The sequence below is a fragment of the Phocoena sinus genome, chromosome 18 (genome assembly GCF_008692025.1).
Source record: "Phocoena sinus isolate mPhoSin1 chromosome 18, mPhoSin1.pri, whole genome shotgun sequence".
Lineage (NCBI taxonomy): Eukaryota > Metazoa > Chordata > Mammalia > Artiodactyla > Phocoenidae > Phocoena > Phocoena sinus.
Window position 1 is genome coordinate 2,551,156 of NC_045780.1, and position 19,930 is coordinate 2,571,085.

At 40.8% G+C, this 19,930-nt stretch overlaps 1 protein-coding gene across 1 annotated transcript in view; it reads right to left on the reverse strand.

Moving 5' to 3' along the window:
• SACS (sacsin molecular chaperone) overlaps nt 1-19,585 on the reverse strand; it is a 75,691-nt gene extending 56,106 nt beyond the window's left edge. The window contains exons 1-2 of the mRNA XM_032610747.1: nt 19,477-19,585; nt 4,237-4,759 (exon numbers count right to left, since the gene is read on the reverse strand). Of these exons, the coding sequence (XP_032466638.1) occupies nt 4,237-4,256 (20 nt within the window). The 5' untranslated portion in view covers nt 4,257-4,759; nt 19,477-19,585. The remainder of the gene's footprint in view (nt 1-4,236; nt 4,760-19,476) is intronic.
• Nucleotides 19,586-19,930: the final 345 nt, after the last annotated feature.

Below are 19,930 nucleotides of genomic sequence, written 5' to 3' on the forward strand. Positions count from 1 at the left end.
AGTCAGACCGTGTCACCCCCTGCAGTGGGTTCCCATCTCCTTCATGGCTTCCTCTTCAACCATGACTTCGACTCCCTGGCCCTCAGTCCCTCCCCACCAGCACACCAGTCTCCTCCCTGTTCTTGGAACATGCCAAGTAGCGCCCACCTACGGGATCTGCACGTGCTCCCCTGTCTGGAACATTCTTCCCCTAAATAGCTTATGACTAATTCACTCACCTCCTTCAAGTGTTTGCTCAAATTTCATCTCCAAGAGGTCTTTCTGGAGCATATTATTTAAAACTGTGACACACGTTCCTACGACACCCCATGGACTCCCACCTCCCTTTCCTGCCCACTGTTCCTTTTGTTCCATTGTATGAGGTACCATATAATTTAGTTATGTATTATGTTTACTGTGTACTGTCTTCCTCTGTTAGAAAGGAAAAGTCACAAAAGTCGGTATCTACATCCATTTCATCCCCTTACATATTCTAAAGACCAGGCATAATAAATGCCCAACACGTGTTAGTTGAATGAATGACTTTAAGGACAGAGCTTCTGTAGCGAGCAGAACTCTGTGGGGTCTTCCCGGAACAGACCACCCCCACCAAGTCCTCTGCCTGCCTCTTGTCTGTAGAAAAACTATAGCCTCCTAGGCCTTCCCTGAGTTCCAAAGAGTAAATTTAATCAGAGAAGTGAGAAAACGCAGAAAGAAAGGAAAACAGTCAAGCAAGACAAAATAATAATAGTTTAGCCATTAAACAAAGTCAAGGACCTTTAGTTCCTCCTCCAGGGCTACAGATGATATTCTGAGCCATGTCCTTTAAGCTGTTCTGCTGATACTGAAATCCCCACCAGTTAACTGCATGCTGCCCACAAGCACGGAGACCACAGACCAGTTGGAACCAGAAGGTTGATGATGTTGACTCCCAATCACTTCACCACCAACCAATCAGAAGCACGTCTACAAGCTGATCACGCCCTCCACGAGCCCCCTCCCTCCCCCGTCTTTATAAACCTTTCCCTGAAAGCCTTCGGGGAGTTCAGGCCTTTTGAGCACTAGCTGCCTGGACTCCTTGTTTGGCACCTGCAACAGGCGCTGCGCTTTTCCTTCACCACAACTGCGGGGTCAGTACGCTGGCTTTACGACGTGTGGGCGAGCGGACCCAAGTTTGGATCGGTAACAGTTTGTCTGGAGGATCCTAATTGAAAGGGCTGCACTGCCATCCCCTGGTTAGATGGACACTCAACACCTTGGATGGACCCTGCAGGAAGATAGCACTGGTCCAGTTGTGGCCAGGCTTGAACCTGACAAGGGCTCTCCACTTGGCCAAACTTTAGAAGGCTCCTCTGAGCCCTCTTTTCAGCTAGGCCTTGTCCTCAGGCTCTGTCTTTGAACTGCATAGCCCAGTTTTAGCAAGAATCCTGCTGTCAGTTTAGCAAGAAGCTCCTCACCCTTGAGATCTGATTAACCCCCCCCCACCCCCGCAGCTAACCAAAGTCCTCCTCCCGAGCCTTGATATCTTATCACCCTGGCCTGCCTTCAGCAAGTATCCTGTCAAGCCAGTTTAGCTGGAATTCCCCACCCTGGATGCCTCCTCTTATTAATTTGCCATCCACTGGCCCCCTCTCTCGGCTCACTGGCTATAACTACCTAGATGTCTTTGCTGTATTATGAGTTAAGCCAGATCTCCTCCACAATTGCAATCGGTGTCAAGTCCTAAATAAAATCTTCCTTACTATTTTAACAAGTATCAGGATACTTTTTTCTTTAACCAACCTTATGAGTTTGAACAAGTCACATAACTTCAGTCTTCTCATCCATCAAATGAGACACTAAGACAGGATCTCTTAGACATTGTCACCAGGCTGAATCAACCCCAAATGGACCAAGCTCTTTAGCACCCTGTACCTAGAACTGTTTCCTTAGCATCCTGGGGGGCAGTTTCCCCAAATCTCGTCCACCCCTCCATATCCTGGAATCTGCTCTTTGCACTGTCACATACTGACACTTCAGAGTTCCCCTGAAGGCAATGGAAGGGAACCAATTCCAAAGCAGCCTTCAACAAGTGAGACTAACTCAATCTTTAGTTTAATGTTCAGATGGTATAGTCAATAATACCTTCAACAAGTGAGAGTAACTCAATCTTTAGTTTAATGTTCAGACGGTATAGTCAATAATACCTTCAACAAGTGAGAGTAACTCAATCTTTAGTTTAATGTTCAGATGGTATAGTCAATAATACCTTCGACAAGTGAGAGTAACTCAATCTTTAGTTTAATGTTCAGATGGTATAGTCAATAATACCTTCAACAAGTGAGAGTAACTCAATCTTTAGTTTAATGTTCAGATGGTATAGTCAATAATACATCTGCTTTTACCTTAGCGTAACATTTTACATTGCTTATCACATAGATAATCTAACTTCTTTTCCCCAAAAAACTTGCCTAGAGCCAGTTCCCTGGGAAAGCTGTGTGCGTTAATGCAGTGGCTCAGAGCAAGGCCCACGGCCCACACATGCCCCTGAGAACTCGGGATACAGTGCTCCAGAGATCAAGCCCACCCTGCATCCCTTTTAGCTTTAAAACTTAGTATCTTGCCCCAGGGACAAAAAGACCAGACAATCAAGTTTTACATAGTTATGGTCTTAATAAGACAGGTTTTAAGTGTCTTAATAAAATTGTGTTTATAGGCTGATGCTTTATCAACCAATATACTCTGCTCTATGTATTCATAAATGTTGCTGTAACCAGTCACTGACATTTTCCCTTTAAGTAAATTATAAGTTCTGCGGAAATTCTAAAGTACCCAAAGCCTATAGGATGTAAATCTCTGCAAAGATATTCTCAAAGTTAGTTTACACTTTGTTCTAGCTGTAAATAGACTTTATCACCTAGTGACTGCAAAGATCATCTAATCTGTTGGGTTTTTTCACTATATGTTAGACGCTTCAAATCAATCCTGATTGTTGAAAATGTATACTTAGTGTCAGCATCAATGAGTGTATGTTATCACTGCTGTTTAAAATAAATTTATAAATGAAATTATTTCTAACAAATCAGCCAACTGATAAGTTGAATGAAAATGAGGTCACCTTTAACTTGAAAAAAACATCTACTTTCAAAACTACGTGGAGAAAAGCACTACATGGAAGCAGCTTAGAAGGTAAAAAAAGAAAAACTCCAAAGAAATACTGTGATATAACACATATGATGCTACATGAGGGTTCTTCTTTCAAGCTTAAACTATTTAGCATCAGAAATAGTGAGAAAATTAATCTCAGGTGACTTCTTATAATATTAGAAATAATCAAATATTGCAATTTGTCAATAAAAGTCAGACCCATTAAGTAGTCTCTATAGCTGTGTGAACCACACATTTGAATGACAAATCAGTCACAAAATGAATCCCGATTTAAGTTCTTTTGAAAAAGTTACACTTATTTCCTCTGTCTAATGAATAAAAATTTTCAAAAGGTAAAGAAAAAAACCAAATGTTGGGTTTTTTCAATATTTCAAATTTGGAAAGGCAAATTTTTAAAATCTTTTTATTCACTGACATCATTGGGTTACAAGATGTGAAGCCCTACCTGGTCTCTGTGGCCCTAAATTTTGAATTACTGAACACACTATTTGAATACAGCCATCAAAAATCAATGAAAGAGTATTTTGTTATATGCTTAAGAAAAAAGAAGAGCACAGAGAAATTTAAGGGGTAATTATAAATATACACCGATACTATATTTTTGCATAAAACCTGAAGCTTATAAAATATGTTCTCATAAAAGAGCAACTAAATTTGAGGAAAGGAGCAAATATTATCTTTTATCGTCATAGTTTATAAAGGAAAAGCAGAGAGCTATCTCTCTCTCTTCTCTCAGCTTATTTGATACAACTCCAAGTACTTCACAGTTATTTAATATTTTCTAAATAATCATATGGCCAGTGAAAGGCACCAATGTATACATTTTACGAAAGAGAAAATAGGATACATCTAGTCAACTGTCCATCGTAAGAGCCACACCAGGAAACAAAATCCAAAACCGTATAGAGAAATGTAAGGAGTGATTGTCAACCACAGCTTGAGGTGTTATCTCCACAATTCCCATTAGAACCAGTGTATCTATGGTTGATTCACTTTTACCTCTAAAGAGCTTTCCTTTGTTTTTGCCAACATAGGTTTCATATGGCAAAACCCAATAAGCCTTAAAATCACAGGGAAAAGTGTTGTAAGTTTAAACATTAACTCATTTACCTATTATCCTTGGTCTCCATTATCACTTGGCCTGGAATATCTGTCTGGGAAAACCATGAAAATATTTTTCTTTCTTCCAAGTCTTTCCTTTGTTTCCTGTAAGCGTGTACTCCAGTTCAGCTCTGCCTGGCCAGTGAAAAGGCTGTTTTCCCCTCAGCATCCACTCATCATCTGACGTCCGAAAGCGTTGCTGTGTTTTGTGTTTGTGTTCCTTAAAGTATGACTCTCCAGTCTCAAAGTGTTGCCTCCGTGCGTTACGCCTTCTGATCCAACAACCCACAGATGTTCTTAAGGTAAAATGGTATTGATTAGCTAATGGGTTTTGGCTTTTCCCCAAAGCAAAGATAAGCTATTTTCATCTGAGAATCTTCCGTATTTCTTTTTGAAGGAGTTGGGGAAGATATGTAGACGTTCTCGGGCTCCGTGTTCCTCACCCTTATCTCAGCAGACGTGCAGTACTCCTTGGAGAGCACCTTTCTTCTTGCTCCTGTGATACCTGCATCTTGGCATCACTTTTGGGCTCCTGAAAGAAAAATCAAGGAAGCGTAAAGGAAGGGGTAGTGGAAAGTACTCAAAGTAAAGGCACTGACAATGTAGTTCCTCGTGGAAGACTGCCATGGTTCTGAGCTCCAGGGACTTTCTAATTATAAACTGCTGGTTGCACCACAGCCCTGCCAAGTAGCATGGCACTTAGCCTTCCCCTCACCACTGGCAGACACAGGTCGTAACCACACAAGGCCGTCTCTATAAACAAAGACATGTCCATTTAATTTAGTTTCATGTTCTCACTACCTGCGCATTTCTACTCATCCCTCTAGGTTCCCGGCTTCTTCCAAGTGGAATACGTGCTTCCCACAATGTGCCTTTTTTCAGGGACAATACCCCTAGATCCAAGCCTATGACTTTACACATTATAGCTCACGTTTGAAAATGAAACATCTACGTTTTAAAAAGAAGAAATTTTACTAGTAATATGCTTAATAACCATTGTTGCCTGCAACAGTCTAACATTTTAAGAAATAAACTAGAAGAAAAAGATGACAAGCTGAAACAATGGTAAGCCAGAGGGATGAATGAAACTGAATTTTCTACCCACTCCTACAAGTATCATGGTTACACAGTCTTTATAATTTCCAAGGCGCCCTCTTAGACATTATCGCAGTTCTTTGACAGAGACAGAAGTGCGAGTCTGGAAGGTGGGTCACTGTGCTTCAGCACCCTCGACTAGAAAGTGAGGGACTGAAAATGGGAAAACCAGTTCCTGACTTCTTATTCTGTTTTTGCTACCCAGCAATGTTTCCCTTTGGACAAAAGTAATGTAGAGATAATAATCTAAGCTATATTTAGAACACTACAGATTCTTGGATTCATTAAAACCCAGGGAAGAAACTCAAAACTCACTGCAAATCCTTCCCCAAACACTTCCCTATTGACTTGCTAAAATAAAAATATTCCTAGGCACCATGAGTGAGACTAATAGAAACAAACCAATCCGAAATCTTATTATTCTTTTATAGGAAATCATACATCAAAACATTTGACTGCCTCCTGTCAAGAATTAGAATAATTCTAGATTTTAAATTAAAATTTAAGAATTAAAATTAAACTAAGGAATTGTAGTAGCAAGAGAATGGCAACCTTTGGTATGATAATGGATTTTAAAAATTGGACTCTGGGGCTTCCCTGGTGGCGCAGTGGTTGAGAGTCCGCCTGCCGATTCAGGGGACGCGGGTTCGTGCCCCGGTCCGGGAAGATCCCACATGCCGCGGAGCAGCTGGGCCCGTGAGCCATGGCCACTGAGCCTGCGCGTCTAGAGCCTGTGCTCCACAACGGGAGAGGCCACAGCGGTGAGAGGCCCGCGTATCGCAAAAAAATAAAAATAAAAATTGGACTCCTCAATTTGAAATGCTCAGATTCAGAGACATTATGTATAATAAAGTGGAAGAACAGGATTGATTTCTTTATCTGTAGAATGAGAGAATTAGCATGTGTTCTAAGTTATCAACGCCTCTAAAATTCTATGAATCTAGACAAGTATATGTACTTTTAACTCATCAACAATTGTAAGAATAGGAATTAATCCAAATATGCTTTTTTTTATTAATTTTTATTGGAGTATAGTTGCTTTACAATGTTGTGTTAGTTTCTACTGTACAGCAAAGTGAATCAGCTATAATTCACTTTGGTCTAATAATCTTGTCAAAGGGAGAAATGCATTATATAGATGTGCCTTTTATGAACCCGTGCTGGGTCCCCAGGATCACCGTGTCCTAACAGCTCATGACCTCTCGCTAGTAATCCAATCTTCAATTTTAATATCGCTTCTATTATGAACATCTTCCTTTTTTAGACACTGGATCGTCTGTGTGTGTGCATCTCCCCAGGACCTGTCTTATCCTCTAACTATATGCCAATGACCACACATGTGGATGAGAGAAGGCAGTGTGTTGACTGGAACATCAGTTTCCCAAACAACAGTCCCAAATTATAGTCATTTCATAATATTTCTCATATTTGAGATGCAACATACCACTTTGAAGATCTTTGGCCTATTGTGTACCACCTGTTTGATTATTTACTTAATTTTTTTTTCTTTAAATGACTCTCTACTTAAATAAATGTATTATAAAAGGAAACCCAGTACCATGTTCCACAAATAGAAGGTAACTCTAAAAATAAACAAAAGGAATACAAAAGGAATCTTATTAAATTCTGGTTGAAAACACAAGTGTCCATGAAAAACACTGCATCTTTGACTTGCTCTTTCCTCATTATAAATGGGGATTAGTAAATTTATGGGGCATTCATTGCCTTCAATGATTTTATTCAGAAAGAAGAAAGGCTAAAAATTAAGTATCCATTTCAAGAATTTCGAAAAAAAGGTAATGGGGATAAGCTCAAAGAAAATAAGGTTGAGAGTAGATAAGAGTAGAATTAATGAAATAGAAAACAGAGATACGATGGAAAAGTTAGTTCTTTAAAAAGACTAATAATATTGGCCAACTTGTGGCAAGACTGATCAAGATTAAAGCAAAGAAGAAGAAAAAATGTTGGAATGCATCAGAAATGAAAAAGATAAGAGAACATTATTTTTTTTGGCCGTGCTGTGTGGCTTGTGGGATCTTACTTCCCCGACGAGGGACTGAACCCCGGCCCTGGCAGTGAAAGAGCCAAGTCCTAACCATAGGACCACCAGGGAATTCCCTAAAAAAAAAACTTTAAGGTAATGCATTTTCAAATTTTGAAAATGGACATATTCTTAGAAAAATATAAAGTACCAAACTAATTCAAGAAATAAGTCAAGCGTATTAAATAGTTTCAATCACTGATATTTAAAATCTCCCCTTGGGGAAAACATCAGGTTAGATGGCTTTACTGGTAAGATGTACCAAATATTCAATAAACAAGCAACTCTAAAAGCTACAGATTCTACCAGAGAACATAAAAACAGACAATATGCCCCAATAATGTCATGAGACTGAGAATATTCCCAAATCCAATTATCTAAACTAGACTGGGACAGCCTGAAAAAGGAAAATTACTGGCCAATTTTACTCATGAACATAGGTGCAAAAATTCCAAATACGTATTAGGACGTTGAACGGAGCATGTGTAGTATAATAAAGATAATACTTTATGACCAATTTATTGGACTTATCAGAGGATAAAACTCAATATCCATTAATGAACCCCCCTCTCAAAAAAAGGAAAGAAAACAAAAAACTTTTAGTAAATAGGAAGTAGATGGGAACTTCCTTAATGGGCAAACCTCACACTGGGCTATCTCCACTTCTAGGAAACATTTCACTGCAGGCACTGCCAGGACAAGACAAAAAAAAAAAAAAAAAAAAAAAAAAAAAAATGAGAGGGGCAGGAGGAGGGGGGAGGAAGAGGGGACAAAACAATCACCATTCACAGATGGGACAGTCGAAAAGAATTTCAGACAAATTAACAGAATTAATGATAGAATTTATCAAGATTCCTGATAAAGTTCAATTGCACTTCTACACACCAGCAAAAGTTCTTTTAAAAAAGGAAGTCTTTAAGACAACCATTCATAATAGCAAGAAAAAATAAGTTACCTTGGAATAATTATAACAAAAGAACTTGTATAAAAATTTTAGATAGAAAATCTATAAACTTGAACAAAAGACACCCTTTTAAAAATGGAGAGGTGTATATGATGGGCAGGAAGGCTCAATATCACTGAAATGTCCACTCTCCTCAGATTGATCTTTTAATTCAAAGGAATTCCAATCAAAATCACAACAACCATTTTTTTTTAAGATTCCATATATATGTGTTAGCATATGGTATTTGTTTTTCTCTTTCTGACTTACTGCACTCTGTATGACAGACTCTATCTAGGCCATCCACGCAGACGTAGAGAATGGACTTGAGGACACGGGGAGGGGGGAGGGTAAGCTGGGACAAAGTGAGAGACTGGCATGGACATATATACACTACCAGATGTAAAACAGATAGCTAGTGAGAAGCAGCCGCAGAGCTCAAGGAGATCAGCTCGGTGCTTTGTGACCACCTAGAGGGGTGGGATAGGGAGGGCGGGAGGAAGGCTCAAGAGGGAGGGGAAATAGGGATATATGTATATGTATAGCTGATTCGCTTTGTCGTACAGCAGCAACTAACACAACAATGTAAAGCAATTACACTCCAATAAAGATGTTTAAAAAAAAAATCCCAACAACCTTTTAAAATGAAACTTGAAATTCTAAAGGTTTTATGGAAGAACAAGGGGATAAGAATAAAGAAAGACACTCCTTCAGAAGCAGGAGGGGAAAGACTTGCTTTATAAATAGCAAACTGTAATATAAAACAATAACTAAGTTAGTATGGCATTCACACAGGAACAGTCAAACAGCAGAAAGCTTAGAAACAGATCCATGCATTAATGGAAACTTGATACATGACAGAGGTGTCTGTCAGTTCAGTGGGGAAAGCTGGACCCTTCAAAAAATGTTACCCGGACAAGCGCTTATCCACCTGGAAACATAAATGTATCTGTACCTCACACTGCATACAAGTATCAGTTCCAGATGATTAAGGGCATAAGTGAGAAAATCAAACCTTAAAGTTTCTGGAAAGAAATATAAATAACCCAATATCTCTATGACCTCAGGGTACAGAAGAACTCCTTAAACAACAAATAGAAAGCCCTAACCGTAGAAGAAAAGATGGCTACATTCAAACCACATTAAAATTTAGAACTTCTGTTCACCTAAAGCAAGCTACATAAATCAGGAGAACATATTTGTAACACAATCAAAAAAAAAAAACAAAAAAACTTGAAAGTAAAAAAAGATACAACCTCAAAGAAAAGTGGGCCAAAGACTCCAATTTATATATACTCTTTCCTATGCATCGCATTTCCGTTTTAAAATGATAAAATTTAAATTTGTACTATATTGTGTCTTCTACATGGGATAATGTTGAAAGTGTTTATAACATGATGAAGAGTATATAATGACAGCTCTGTCTGAAGTAGTATTTTTAATATCTTTCATTTATTATCATAATAGCTGTTCATTAAAAATGAGGCACAGATGGAATAACAGAGCCTACGTAATAAGATTTTAAAAGAAGAGGAAAGGAAGGGAGGGGAGGCAAGGAGAGAAAAGGGATTTGCAGACAGGGTCGCCCCTCACAGTATGGCTTCATTTTTTGGTGCCTACTTGAGTAGCACCCACTCCTTCCCTAAATACGTCTCTGTTATCAGGGCATGAGTCCAGCCCCTTGTGAAACCTCCCTGAGAACTTATTCCCCAAGCATTCAAAGTATTCTTTGGGGTTCCCAAGATCCACTTGGTGCCAATAAATCCTTCTTCATCAGTATGAAATTCTGCACGTGGTATTTAAATAATAGTACTGTAGGGGAGCAAATTTTGCCATTTATCATACTAAGTGAAGTAAGTCAGAAAGAGAAAGACAAATACCACATGATATCACTTACATGTGGAATCTAAAATATGACACAATGAACTTATTTATGTAACAGACTCACAGACGTAGAGAACAGACTTGTGGTTGACAAGGGGGAGGGGTGGTGCCAGAGGGATGGATCTGGAGTTTGAGATTAGCAGATGCAAACTAGTATATATAGGATGGATAAACAAGGTCCTACTGTAGAGCACAGGGAACTATATTTAATATCCTGTGATAAACCATCATGGAAAAGAATATATATGTGTGTGTATAACTGAATCACTTTGCTGTGAAGCGGAAATTAACACAACATCGTAAATAGACGATACTTCAATAAAATAAATTTTTTAAAAACTTAGGCTGGGGCTTCCCTGGTGGCGCAGTGGTTGAGAGTCTGCCTGCCGATGCAGGGGACGCGGGTTCGTTCCCCGGACCGGGAAGATCCCGCATGCCGCGGAGCGGCTGGGCCCGTGAGTCATGGCCGCTGAGCCTGCGCGTCCGGAGCCTGTGCTCCGCAACGGGAGAGGCCACAGCAGTGAGAGGCCCGCGTACCACAAAAAAAGAATACAACTTAGGCTGATTATGTTTAAGGCCCCAAAGCCTTAGGGAGAACCTCTGACCTTCCCACGAACTGCCTAAAAGAACACAGAGCACGTGTTCCAGGAAGGGAGAATCACCATACCTAACTGTATGTCTGTTCCCATTCTTCTCTGTGTCCCATTGTCTCTGCCTGGCCCAGCAAACGGTTGTTCACCAAACGCTTGCTTTTCCATCTTCATGTGAATTGCCTTCCTCCACTTTCAAGTCCCAAAGCCCTATTCCCAACCTCCTCTCACGGCTCTAGCTGAGGATGGTATTGAAGGTGAGGGCTTCGGCCACTTCGGCGAGTGACTCAGTTCCTGGGTCTCTCCATGTATACACGTTAATAAAATTTTGTCTGATTTTCTCATCTTAATCTGTCTCATGTCAATTTCATCCTTAGACCAGCCAGCAGAACTTAGAAGGGAAGAGGAAAATTTCTTCTTCCCCAGCAGTACCTTACCTATGTGTAGCCCTTTACAATTACATGCATTGTTTCATGGGATCCTCAAAACAACTTTATAAAAGAGGTAGACCAGATAGCTTCCTCATTTTACAGGTTAAATAAGAGTCCGAAGCTGTAAGAGGTTAGAGGATGTGCCCACACCCTATACAGGCATAGAGAAGGGGACAAGATGACAGAAGTCCTCAGGACCTGTCGGTGTTAGTTTACAGAGCTGTTAGCTCTGCCGGTGGAGTGTGAAGGAGCGAGGTTGTACGCACCATCACAGAGCCTCCTAGGGCACTAGGAAGTGACAGAGCCCCAGCAGACCTCTTGACCCCCGGGGAAGGGATTTCAACCATAAACCAGGCTGCTTTCATATAATAATAGTGAAATGTGTGGAGCGCATCAACATTCACAAATAATTATGTATTGTTTATTATATACATAATAACCTTTATTATATATTGTTTTACTTATTCTCACGATTATATATTGTTATGTATATTGTTTTATTTATTGTATATTGTTTATTATATTTATAATGAACAAGCCTTTATTATATATTGTTTTACTTATTCTCATGATTACTTTGTACTAATTTAAGATCAAAATATGTAGACAAAGAAATATTAAAATGTCTTTCTTGATTCTCAGTACATGCTTTCACACACACGTTCATTCAGTTCAACAAACATCCATTTCTTGGTGTGCTGGGGCCATTCTACCTGTGCAGATATATGAACACATGTCTGCCTATAATGAAGCATATATTTAGTTCTATTTCATTTTTATTGTATTAAACTCCAGGAATGTTTTGTTCCTTACTGATTATATGACTACCACTATATAGATTTTTATACTTCTGTGTTCAATGCTTCTCTTGTGTATAAATCTTCATCTGATAATGAAATGCATCCATTTTTGACTGCTTCAGTGTATCACACATTTACTTTTATAAATCCTTTACAATAACAATGCATGGAAGATAAAAGCTAGTAGCCTTTTTATGGCATCTAATATGATTGAACAGCAGTCTAATTTAAAAAAATAAGAAATGTGAACATTCAAACTATGATACTGATAAATTGACAATTCCTCAACAAGACAATCAAATTAATCAGGATCTGATAAAACTGGGATTTTTTTTACTGCTTTCATGATAATTTTCTGTTTACCTATTTCATTAACACAGCCAAGAAAATTAGTAGATCCTAAATTTTGTACCCAGTTGCATTGCTATTGACAGTAAAACTATAATGCAGTATGGTAAGGTTATCTTGTAGAGGTATGGTATCTTTAATTCGTTAAAGTGATTTCATAGATATTATCTTATTTCAGTTTCATAACAGCCTCATGATTTGGTAGGAAATTATTAATTCCATTTGACAGATAAGGAAACTGGTGTCCAGAAAAGTCAAGCACCATCTCATGCTGGGACTTAAACTAAGGTCTTTACTCCATCTCTTACCTTAATCCCACTATTGAGTACCTAACACAAAACAGACACTCAAATATTATTTTCTTCTCTGCCCATAGGGTCCCCAAGGGGGAAGGAAGCTGCTCCCGTCATATCACTTTGCGGTAGAGTAATTCAATCGAGGTCACGACCCGGGAGTCACATAACCTCTCTGTGCCCAGCCTTCCTCACTGTGACACAGGACAGCTTGCCCCATCTACACACAGAGTCATCATGAACACCAGCCTGAACGGTGTCTAAAAGCACTTAATGAACGACAGGCCGGTCCTGCACATACGGGATACCAGTCTTTTTGCTCATGGACTGTCCTCTAACCCACAAAGGGACAGGAAATGTTCATGCTCTTCTCGCCCACTGATCCCTGTTCTCTCACGCATCAGGGGCTAAACAGTCAGTGCCCTATGATGGCTATGAGGGAACAGGCCTGGCCGTCCACCCTGACCAGCTGTGAAATCCCCGCGTTCGGCTTTGACTCCTGAAGCCACTGCCCACGGCTAATACAAGCACAGTGTGTCCCTCCAGTGATTTCTTCACCTTCCCAGCAAAAACACCCTATTGTGGCAACCTGGGCTTCCCTCAGAGAAGTCGGATTTGACACCATATATGATCTCATTTAAGGAGCAGGAAAGAAACACGCTTGCTCCACTTACTCACTGGGGTGAATATTTCTTTGAGCTGCTCTACTTGAAATGGAAACTGGCCAGACACCCAGGGCTTAACTCACGGCCACTGTGCCCAAGGGCCCTGTCTTAAGGAAGCAGGGACGTCCAGGGTGCCCCGCCCCCTTCACAGTTCACATGGACCCCTAGCTCTACCTGTCACGAAAGCTTCAGTTTCCCTAGAAGCAGTCTTTTCACCTATATATAGCAAAGACTAGAGCCAGAGTTGCCTTCAGCGATCTCCTGCCAACAGGATACACATTCCTCTAAAGCTGGGAATTAAAAATCAACATTACTCTTCATCATGTTTGATCAGATGTATTCACAGGCAGCTAAATCCTCTGTGACGTGCTGAAAATTCACCCTTGAAAGCCCCTGACGTTACAGAAACAAGGAACCAATATAGACAGACTGCGGGCCCACAGAAAGCCTCCACTGGAATTACCCTCAGAATAATGGTCGTGCTCTGCTTGCTGTCAGAACAAAACATGAGTCAGCACAGACTTGAAAATGGCATCTTTGCAAAACAGAGAAGTCAGATTAATTCACCCTATAAATCAATAGACCAAAATGTAAGGCAGAGCAAGAATGGCGCTGTCATTAATTAACAGAACTGTATGGGCACAATCTACTGTAGAAAAGGTCATGGTCACTATAGCCTTATTTGACCTCAAGTAAACATCCCTGAAATGGAAGATTTACAAAAATGCACTTTACAGAGCTGAGAAGTGAAGTTAAAGGTAAGGGAGGGCTTCCCTGGTGGCGCAGTGGTTGAGAGTCCGTCTGCCGATGCAGGGGACACGGGTTGCCCGCGGAGCGGCTGGGCCCGTGAGCCATGGCCGCTGAGCCTGCGTGTCCGGAGCCTGTGCTCCGCAGCGGTGAGAGGCCTGCGGACCGCAAAAAAAAAAAAGGTAAGGGATACTTATCAGTGGGGTGTGTGTGTGTGTGTGTGTGTGTGTGTGTGTGTGTGTGTGTGTGTGTAATTGAAGATTTCCAGTAGAATGTACAGCAGAAAAAATACTGTCTCAAATTTAATAAGAAAAATGTATAAATTATTCCCTTACTGTCCCAAATCCGTTCCATGTTGTACAAATCTTCCTCGTCCACTTTGCAAAAAGTTCCTCAAGAACGTCTTACTCATCTTTGCCCCCCTACTCGGTCAGATGCAGGGCCATGGATACAGAAGGTATTCAATAAAGAATGAATAGTTTAGTCACTTTGGCCCATTTCCAGGTAATAAAAGACACATATACTGTCATAGCATATCTTGAATTGAGTTGAGCTAGCCTCAACTTTTGGTCCGTCGACAGGCAGAGCTAATTTGTTGGAGGCATGGGTTAGGAAGGGCTACCACTGGAATAAACTCCTCGGAGTCTCAGGTTTACCTTTAAAAGCTCCATTATCTTCAAAGATAAATTTTACATAAAAGTAATATGCCATATGGGTGAACTGTATAGTATGTGAATGGTAACTCAATAAAGCTTTTAAAAATAATATATTAAAAATAGATTATATGATTGAAATACATCTCTCTTGATATTATCTGACTAATATTATTATTATCTAGCTTTTTGAAGGGAAAAATAACATTCGCTCATTCACTTGAAAACCAATGCTTCTCTGGGAGCCTGCCAGGGACTTTGTTCACCAGCCATCTGATCCCAGAGGTGGGGAGGGGAAAGGGTCACTGAGCTATTCTCAGGCCCAGTTAAGGAGAAACTGAGGCTCCAAGAGATGAAGCATCAGAGCTAGTCTGATGTAGAGCCCGTTTTCAAAACCGCGTTTACCTGGCTCCTAATAAATGTATTTAAAGTCTTGGGTATTTTTTTTCAGTCACTAGCCGGGCCTCTTGGGAAAATGAAGGTACATAATACGTTCTTCAGGATCAGAATTTTCTTAGGATAATCATTGAACTTAAACATTTAATAAACAAAAGTATCAATAAATAAACCCAGGGAAATGTTTGGCATGTTATGGAAAATTGATAAAGATTAGATATAACTTATATTTTAAGTTTAAAAACCTAACAAATTAATATCTTTACGCTCAAAGTAACTATTATTTCATTTATCAGTTAAGATTCTGTTTATATAAGGTTGCCAGACTTAGCAAATAAAAATATGCCCAGTTAAGTTTGAATTTCAAACAAATAACAAATATTTTTTGTAGGTTATGTTTATCTTATGCAATAGTTTCTGTAATTTATCTGGTAACCCTATTAGGACTTTTTTAAATGGTTAAATGTATCATTGCATTAAAAACAAGGAGAGGGGTGGGATGAATTGGGAGATTGGGATTGACTTATATACACTACTATGTGTAAAATAGATAACTAATGAGGACCTACTGCATAGCACAGGGAACTCTACTCAGTGCTCTGTGGTGACCTAATTGGGAAGGAAAACTGAAAAAGAGGGGATATATGTATATGACTCACTTTGCTGTACGGCAGAAACTAACACATACATACATCCCCACATCTCCTAAATGTTTATTTAAAAAAAAAAGACTAAACCTCTATTAATATGGTGAAATAGTGCACAAATTCCAGATGCCCCCAAAGTTCAAATACAAACTCCTCTCTAGCACTTAATACTTTAATGAAATAAGGAGATCTATGAAGTTTAAATGACCACCCATAAAAATATTCAGGCGGCTTTGACTTATTTTAAAATGTTGTCGTTTCAGAACATGTGAAAAGGATATGTGAACTGCAGAGCCCGTATTTTCTTGACTAGAGGATAGACTCGTGGTCTCATCCAGAGCAGAATATTGAAGATGAATGCTTGTCTGGATGGCATGTTGCTGTAAGTGGACCATAGATTTCCCCTTACAAAACCGAGAAGCCCCATGGCATCCTGGGCTTCACACCGCCAATGACCTCTTAGTGCCCTGAGAGGGCACACAGGGTGCAGGGGTCACCGCTCAGGGTTGGCAATCTGAGCGCTCACTGATATCCAGCAAGAAAAGCGAATTTAGATACCGCCCCGTCAACCCCCTCTTTCTACAAATAAAGAAATGGTCGGGGCTCCACTCTCTTTCAATTTTACATTCTATAATCTGCAAAATGGGTGGCCTGTTTCACAAGGCTGTTGTGAAAATGAAGAGAGACAACATACGTGAAAGCGTGCTATTTGATCAATAATTGTGATAAACTGGAGTATACCAGGCCTTGAAGGAAGTTTAAAGACTGTCTACACCATACCTCTTATCTCAGAGCTGAGGTTAACAGACTTTCCCATTAGCACAAAGAGAAGCCACAGCCAAGGCAGAGCCACGCCTCTGATTCCCAGGCCTGTGTTTCTTCCAACTTCCTTATGTCTCCTGGCACAATGGCGCCATTCTCGACTTAAATCTGACACTATGTGCTAAGCGCAGAGTTTAAGGAAAGCAAAGGTGGCCAGGAGAAAGTCACGCAAAATAGAAACTAAAACAGTAAGGGGATTGGCAGTATGAAAAGCCAGTTGCCACCCAGGTTGTCCAAGATCAGAACCGCCACGGGAATTGTTCCAATTTCAAATCGCGCCTTTTGCACCGCCCACTTGGACTCAGGGCCGGACAGTCAATATCATCCTCAATTCTGCCATCATACAGGATTTGATGGGAGCCAGAAAAAGGAAAGTGGCCTTTCCTCTTCCAGTAGAACATGCCTGCGGCAACATGGAAACACCAGCATCGCTTTTTTAAGAGATCCTTAGCAAGTACTGAATACATTTTTTGTACTTAGAGCTGATGAAGAAGCATTTGGTCAAAAGATCATTTCAAAATTCATACCTTTAGGGAAATGGTATGAGAAACCTCTATTTTTTTTTGATTTTTTAAAATAAAAATTTATTAAAGAATTAATGACAAAAAATAATAAGCATAAATAGTAAAACAGCGAACATAGAATTACCGAGAACCCAGTCCCTGTATAACACTATGTACATTCTTACTGTTAAACATGGTCTTATCCAGTGTGAACAGCAATTTATGCTTTACTTACTTTTGCTTGTCAAAAAAACGAAGGATGTTCTTCTTTGCTTAATGAATAAATCTTTTGTTATTTTACCTAGGCTCTCCGTTTGGGAAAGAAAATCTTGAAAGTATGCTAATCGTAATTGAAATTGTATTATCATTGAAAGTCAGCTGTGTTGTCATCAGCTTGCATTGTTCTGTTGGAAAGAATTGTGAAAACCTGAGCTCCATCAGGGATCATCCAGGATGATTATTTAGTCAACAAGCACTCTTTATTGCCATTTTTATCAAGGTGGTTTATTAATGTCTAGTCTTAGAAAAAGATAATTTAAAATTTTGATTTTATTCATTAAGGAATCATTCACCTAATGACATAAGCAAAATGCCTTTTCTTTCTCCTATCGAAATGCTTCCTATTTCTTCCATCCACCTGGCTCTGGGATGTCAGCAGTCACAGTGAATCAACAGAAGGAAAGAAGACGGGGGCCCTTAAAAGAGGAAAAATAATCCACATTTCATCGTGCCCAAAGACAATTCAGATCACTAGATTTACAAGAATGTTTGAGAAACCTCTTTAGCCTGCTTCCTCACGGAGGGGTGGATTGAATGAGAAAATGACAGAACACCCGCGAAGTAGCTACATTTGTGCCAAGTACCGTGCTGGGTGCCTTCAGATGCACTGGCTCATTTCAACCCTAGAAAATTGTGTGAACAACTGCCATCATCTCTGACACAGGAAGGAACTGAGGCTCGCAGAAGTTGAGTGGGTTTTCAGGGGTTGCAGAGCTGAGATCTGAACCCAAGGCTTCTGAGAGCAAATCCAGTGTAAAGCAGCAATACACAAGACGCTGCTGATGTAAGCCAAAAGTCTTAAAATAAGGCTGTCTGTCAGGTTTTCCTTCCTATTATGTGAAGAATAGAAAACACCATATCCAGCATGGAAAAGATCTTACAAACCAGGCCAGGAACAAGGAAAATATGGGAATATGGTTTGTTTGAAAGGGAGACCGAAGGAGCCTTGACCTCCACAGAAAAGGAGGCAATTGGCCAGCTGAAAAGCCAGGAAGGTAAAGAAAGGATGAAGGGACGGCCATGGAGGAAGGAGGAAAAGGAACTGGGTATCATTTGTCCACGATGTGAAGACGACTGCAGCAAGATTAGGGAAAGACGGCTGGTTAGTCATAAGTAAAACCACTGGCTTATGACAACCATGCAGTAACCTAATATGTGTCTGGTTATCAAGGAATAACTTCCGAAAACAATGGGAGAGATTTGCTTTTCAAGTGACAAATAAAATGGGATGAAGTGTCAGTCGTTTATCTGCAGTGGAGGAAAGGTAAGAGCTCCCCTCAGCATAACTTCAGGGCAGCTCTCCTCAGCTGCGGGGGCGTATGGGCTTGACCTGCATTCTGCCTTTTACTCAAATGAACAGGCTTTCTTCACACAGTGAGAACAAAACCTACATAAAAATTAAAGTCCAAGCTATCGACGTGTTAGAAGCAAACCCGACACTCTTCGCCGAGGTATCAACCTTGTTTTAAGAAAAAGAGTGAGAGATTTTCGTTGCTGCTGTTAAAACTGGGATACTCTAAGAATTTAATGATCGCTTATTAAGATAAAATTTAATAACTAAGTACAATGTTTTCAACTAAAAGCAGGATTTTCAGATAGTACTACTTAAGATAACTGCAATAAGTGGCATCATTTACGAGCACGCGGTTTAAAGGAGAACGATTCCTATAAATTAGCCTAGAAGGCACTTGGGGAGTCCCGCTTTATTATTCAGAAGCACTCTGCACTCCGCACTCTGCATTACAGCAGCAGACCCTTTGTGAGCAAACCCACAGGACGGGGTGGGAATTAAAATGACAAAGCCGGGAGCTCCGAGCATCTCGGCCGCGGGGATCTCTCTAGCAAGGCTGCAGCCGGAGCCTCTCCCGCAAACCGCAGGCTGCGGCCCAAAGTGGGAATCGCCCAAAGAACCCCTAACTTACAGCAGCACAGAGCTTTAAAGAAGCGTCTCTGTCCTCTCACAAGGGCGTTTCCCAAGGCGACCGCAGGGCCCGGGCGCCCCGGTCCCAGCCCCGCTCTCAGAGGACCTGGTGACCCATCCCCCGCGGAGCCCGCATTCCCGTGGGCCCCGGCCCGCTCCCGTGACATCCGGCCGGCCCCTCGCATACTCACCGGTGGCTGCCAGCATCGCGTCCCCGGCCTTTGTGGTCCTTGTGTCCCATCAGCAGGTTCCAGTGTGACTGCCACCGCAGCCGCACTGGTCCAGGCCACCGGACGCCGTGCCGCAGTCAGCAGCTACCCGCCCACACCCCGCGCGCCTTTTTTTTTCTTTTTAAAGAGACAGGACCATCACCAACCTTCGGTTTCAATAATGCTGCAAAATGCGGCTTGGTCGCTCCAACTGGTGGTACAGAAGACAGTAAGTGCATTATCTCTTCTGTTCACATTACGAAGTTGCACTTAGGAGGAAGGCATGGCTACCAGGAGATCATCTCTCTTGGACACTGGTATACCTAAGGCTGTGTGACCTTAGACAAGTCGGTTGTGGGTTGCACTTTCCCCGTGGAAAACAGAGACTGTGACCGGCCACATCCAGTCTGGAAATCCTATAATCTACTAGAATTAA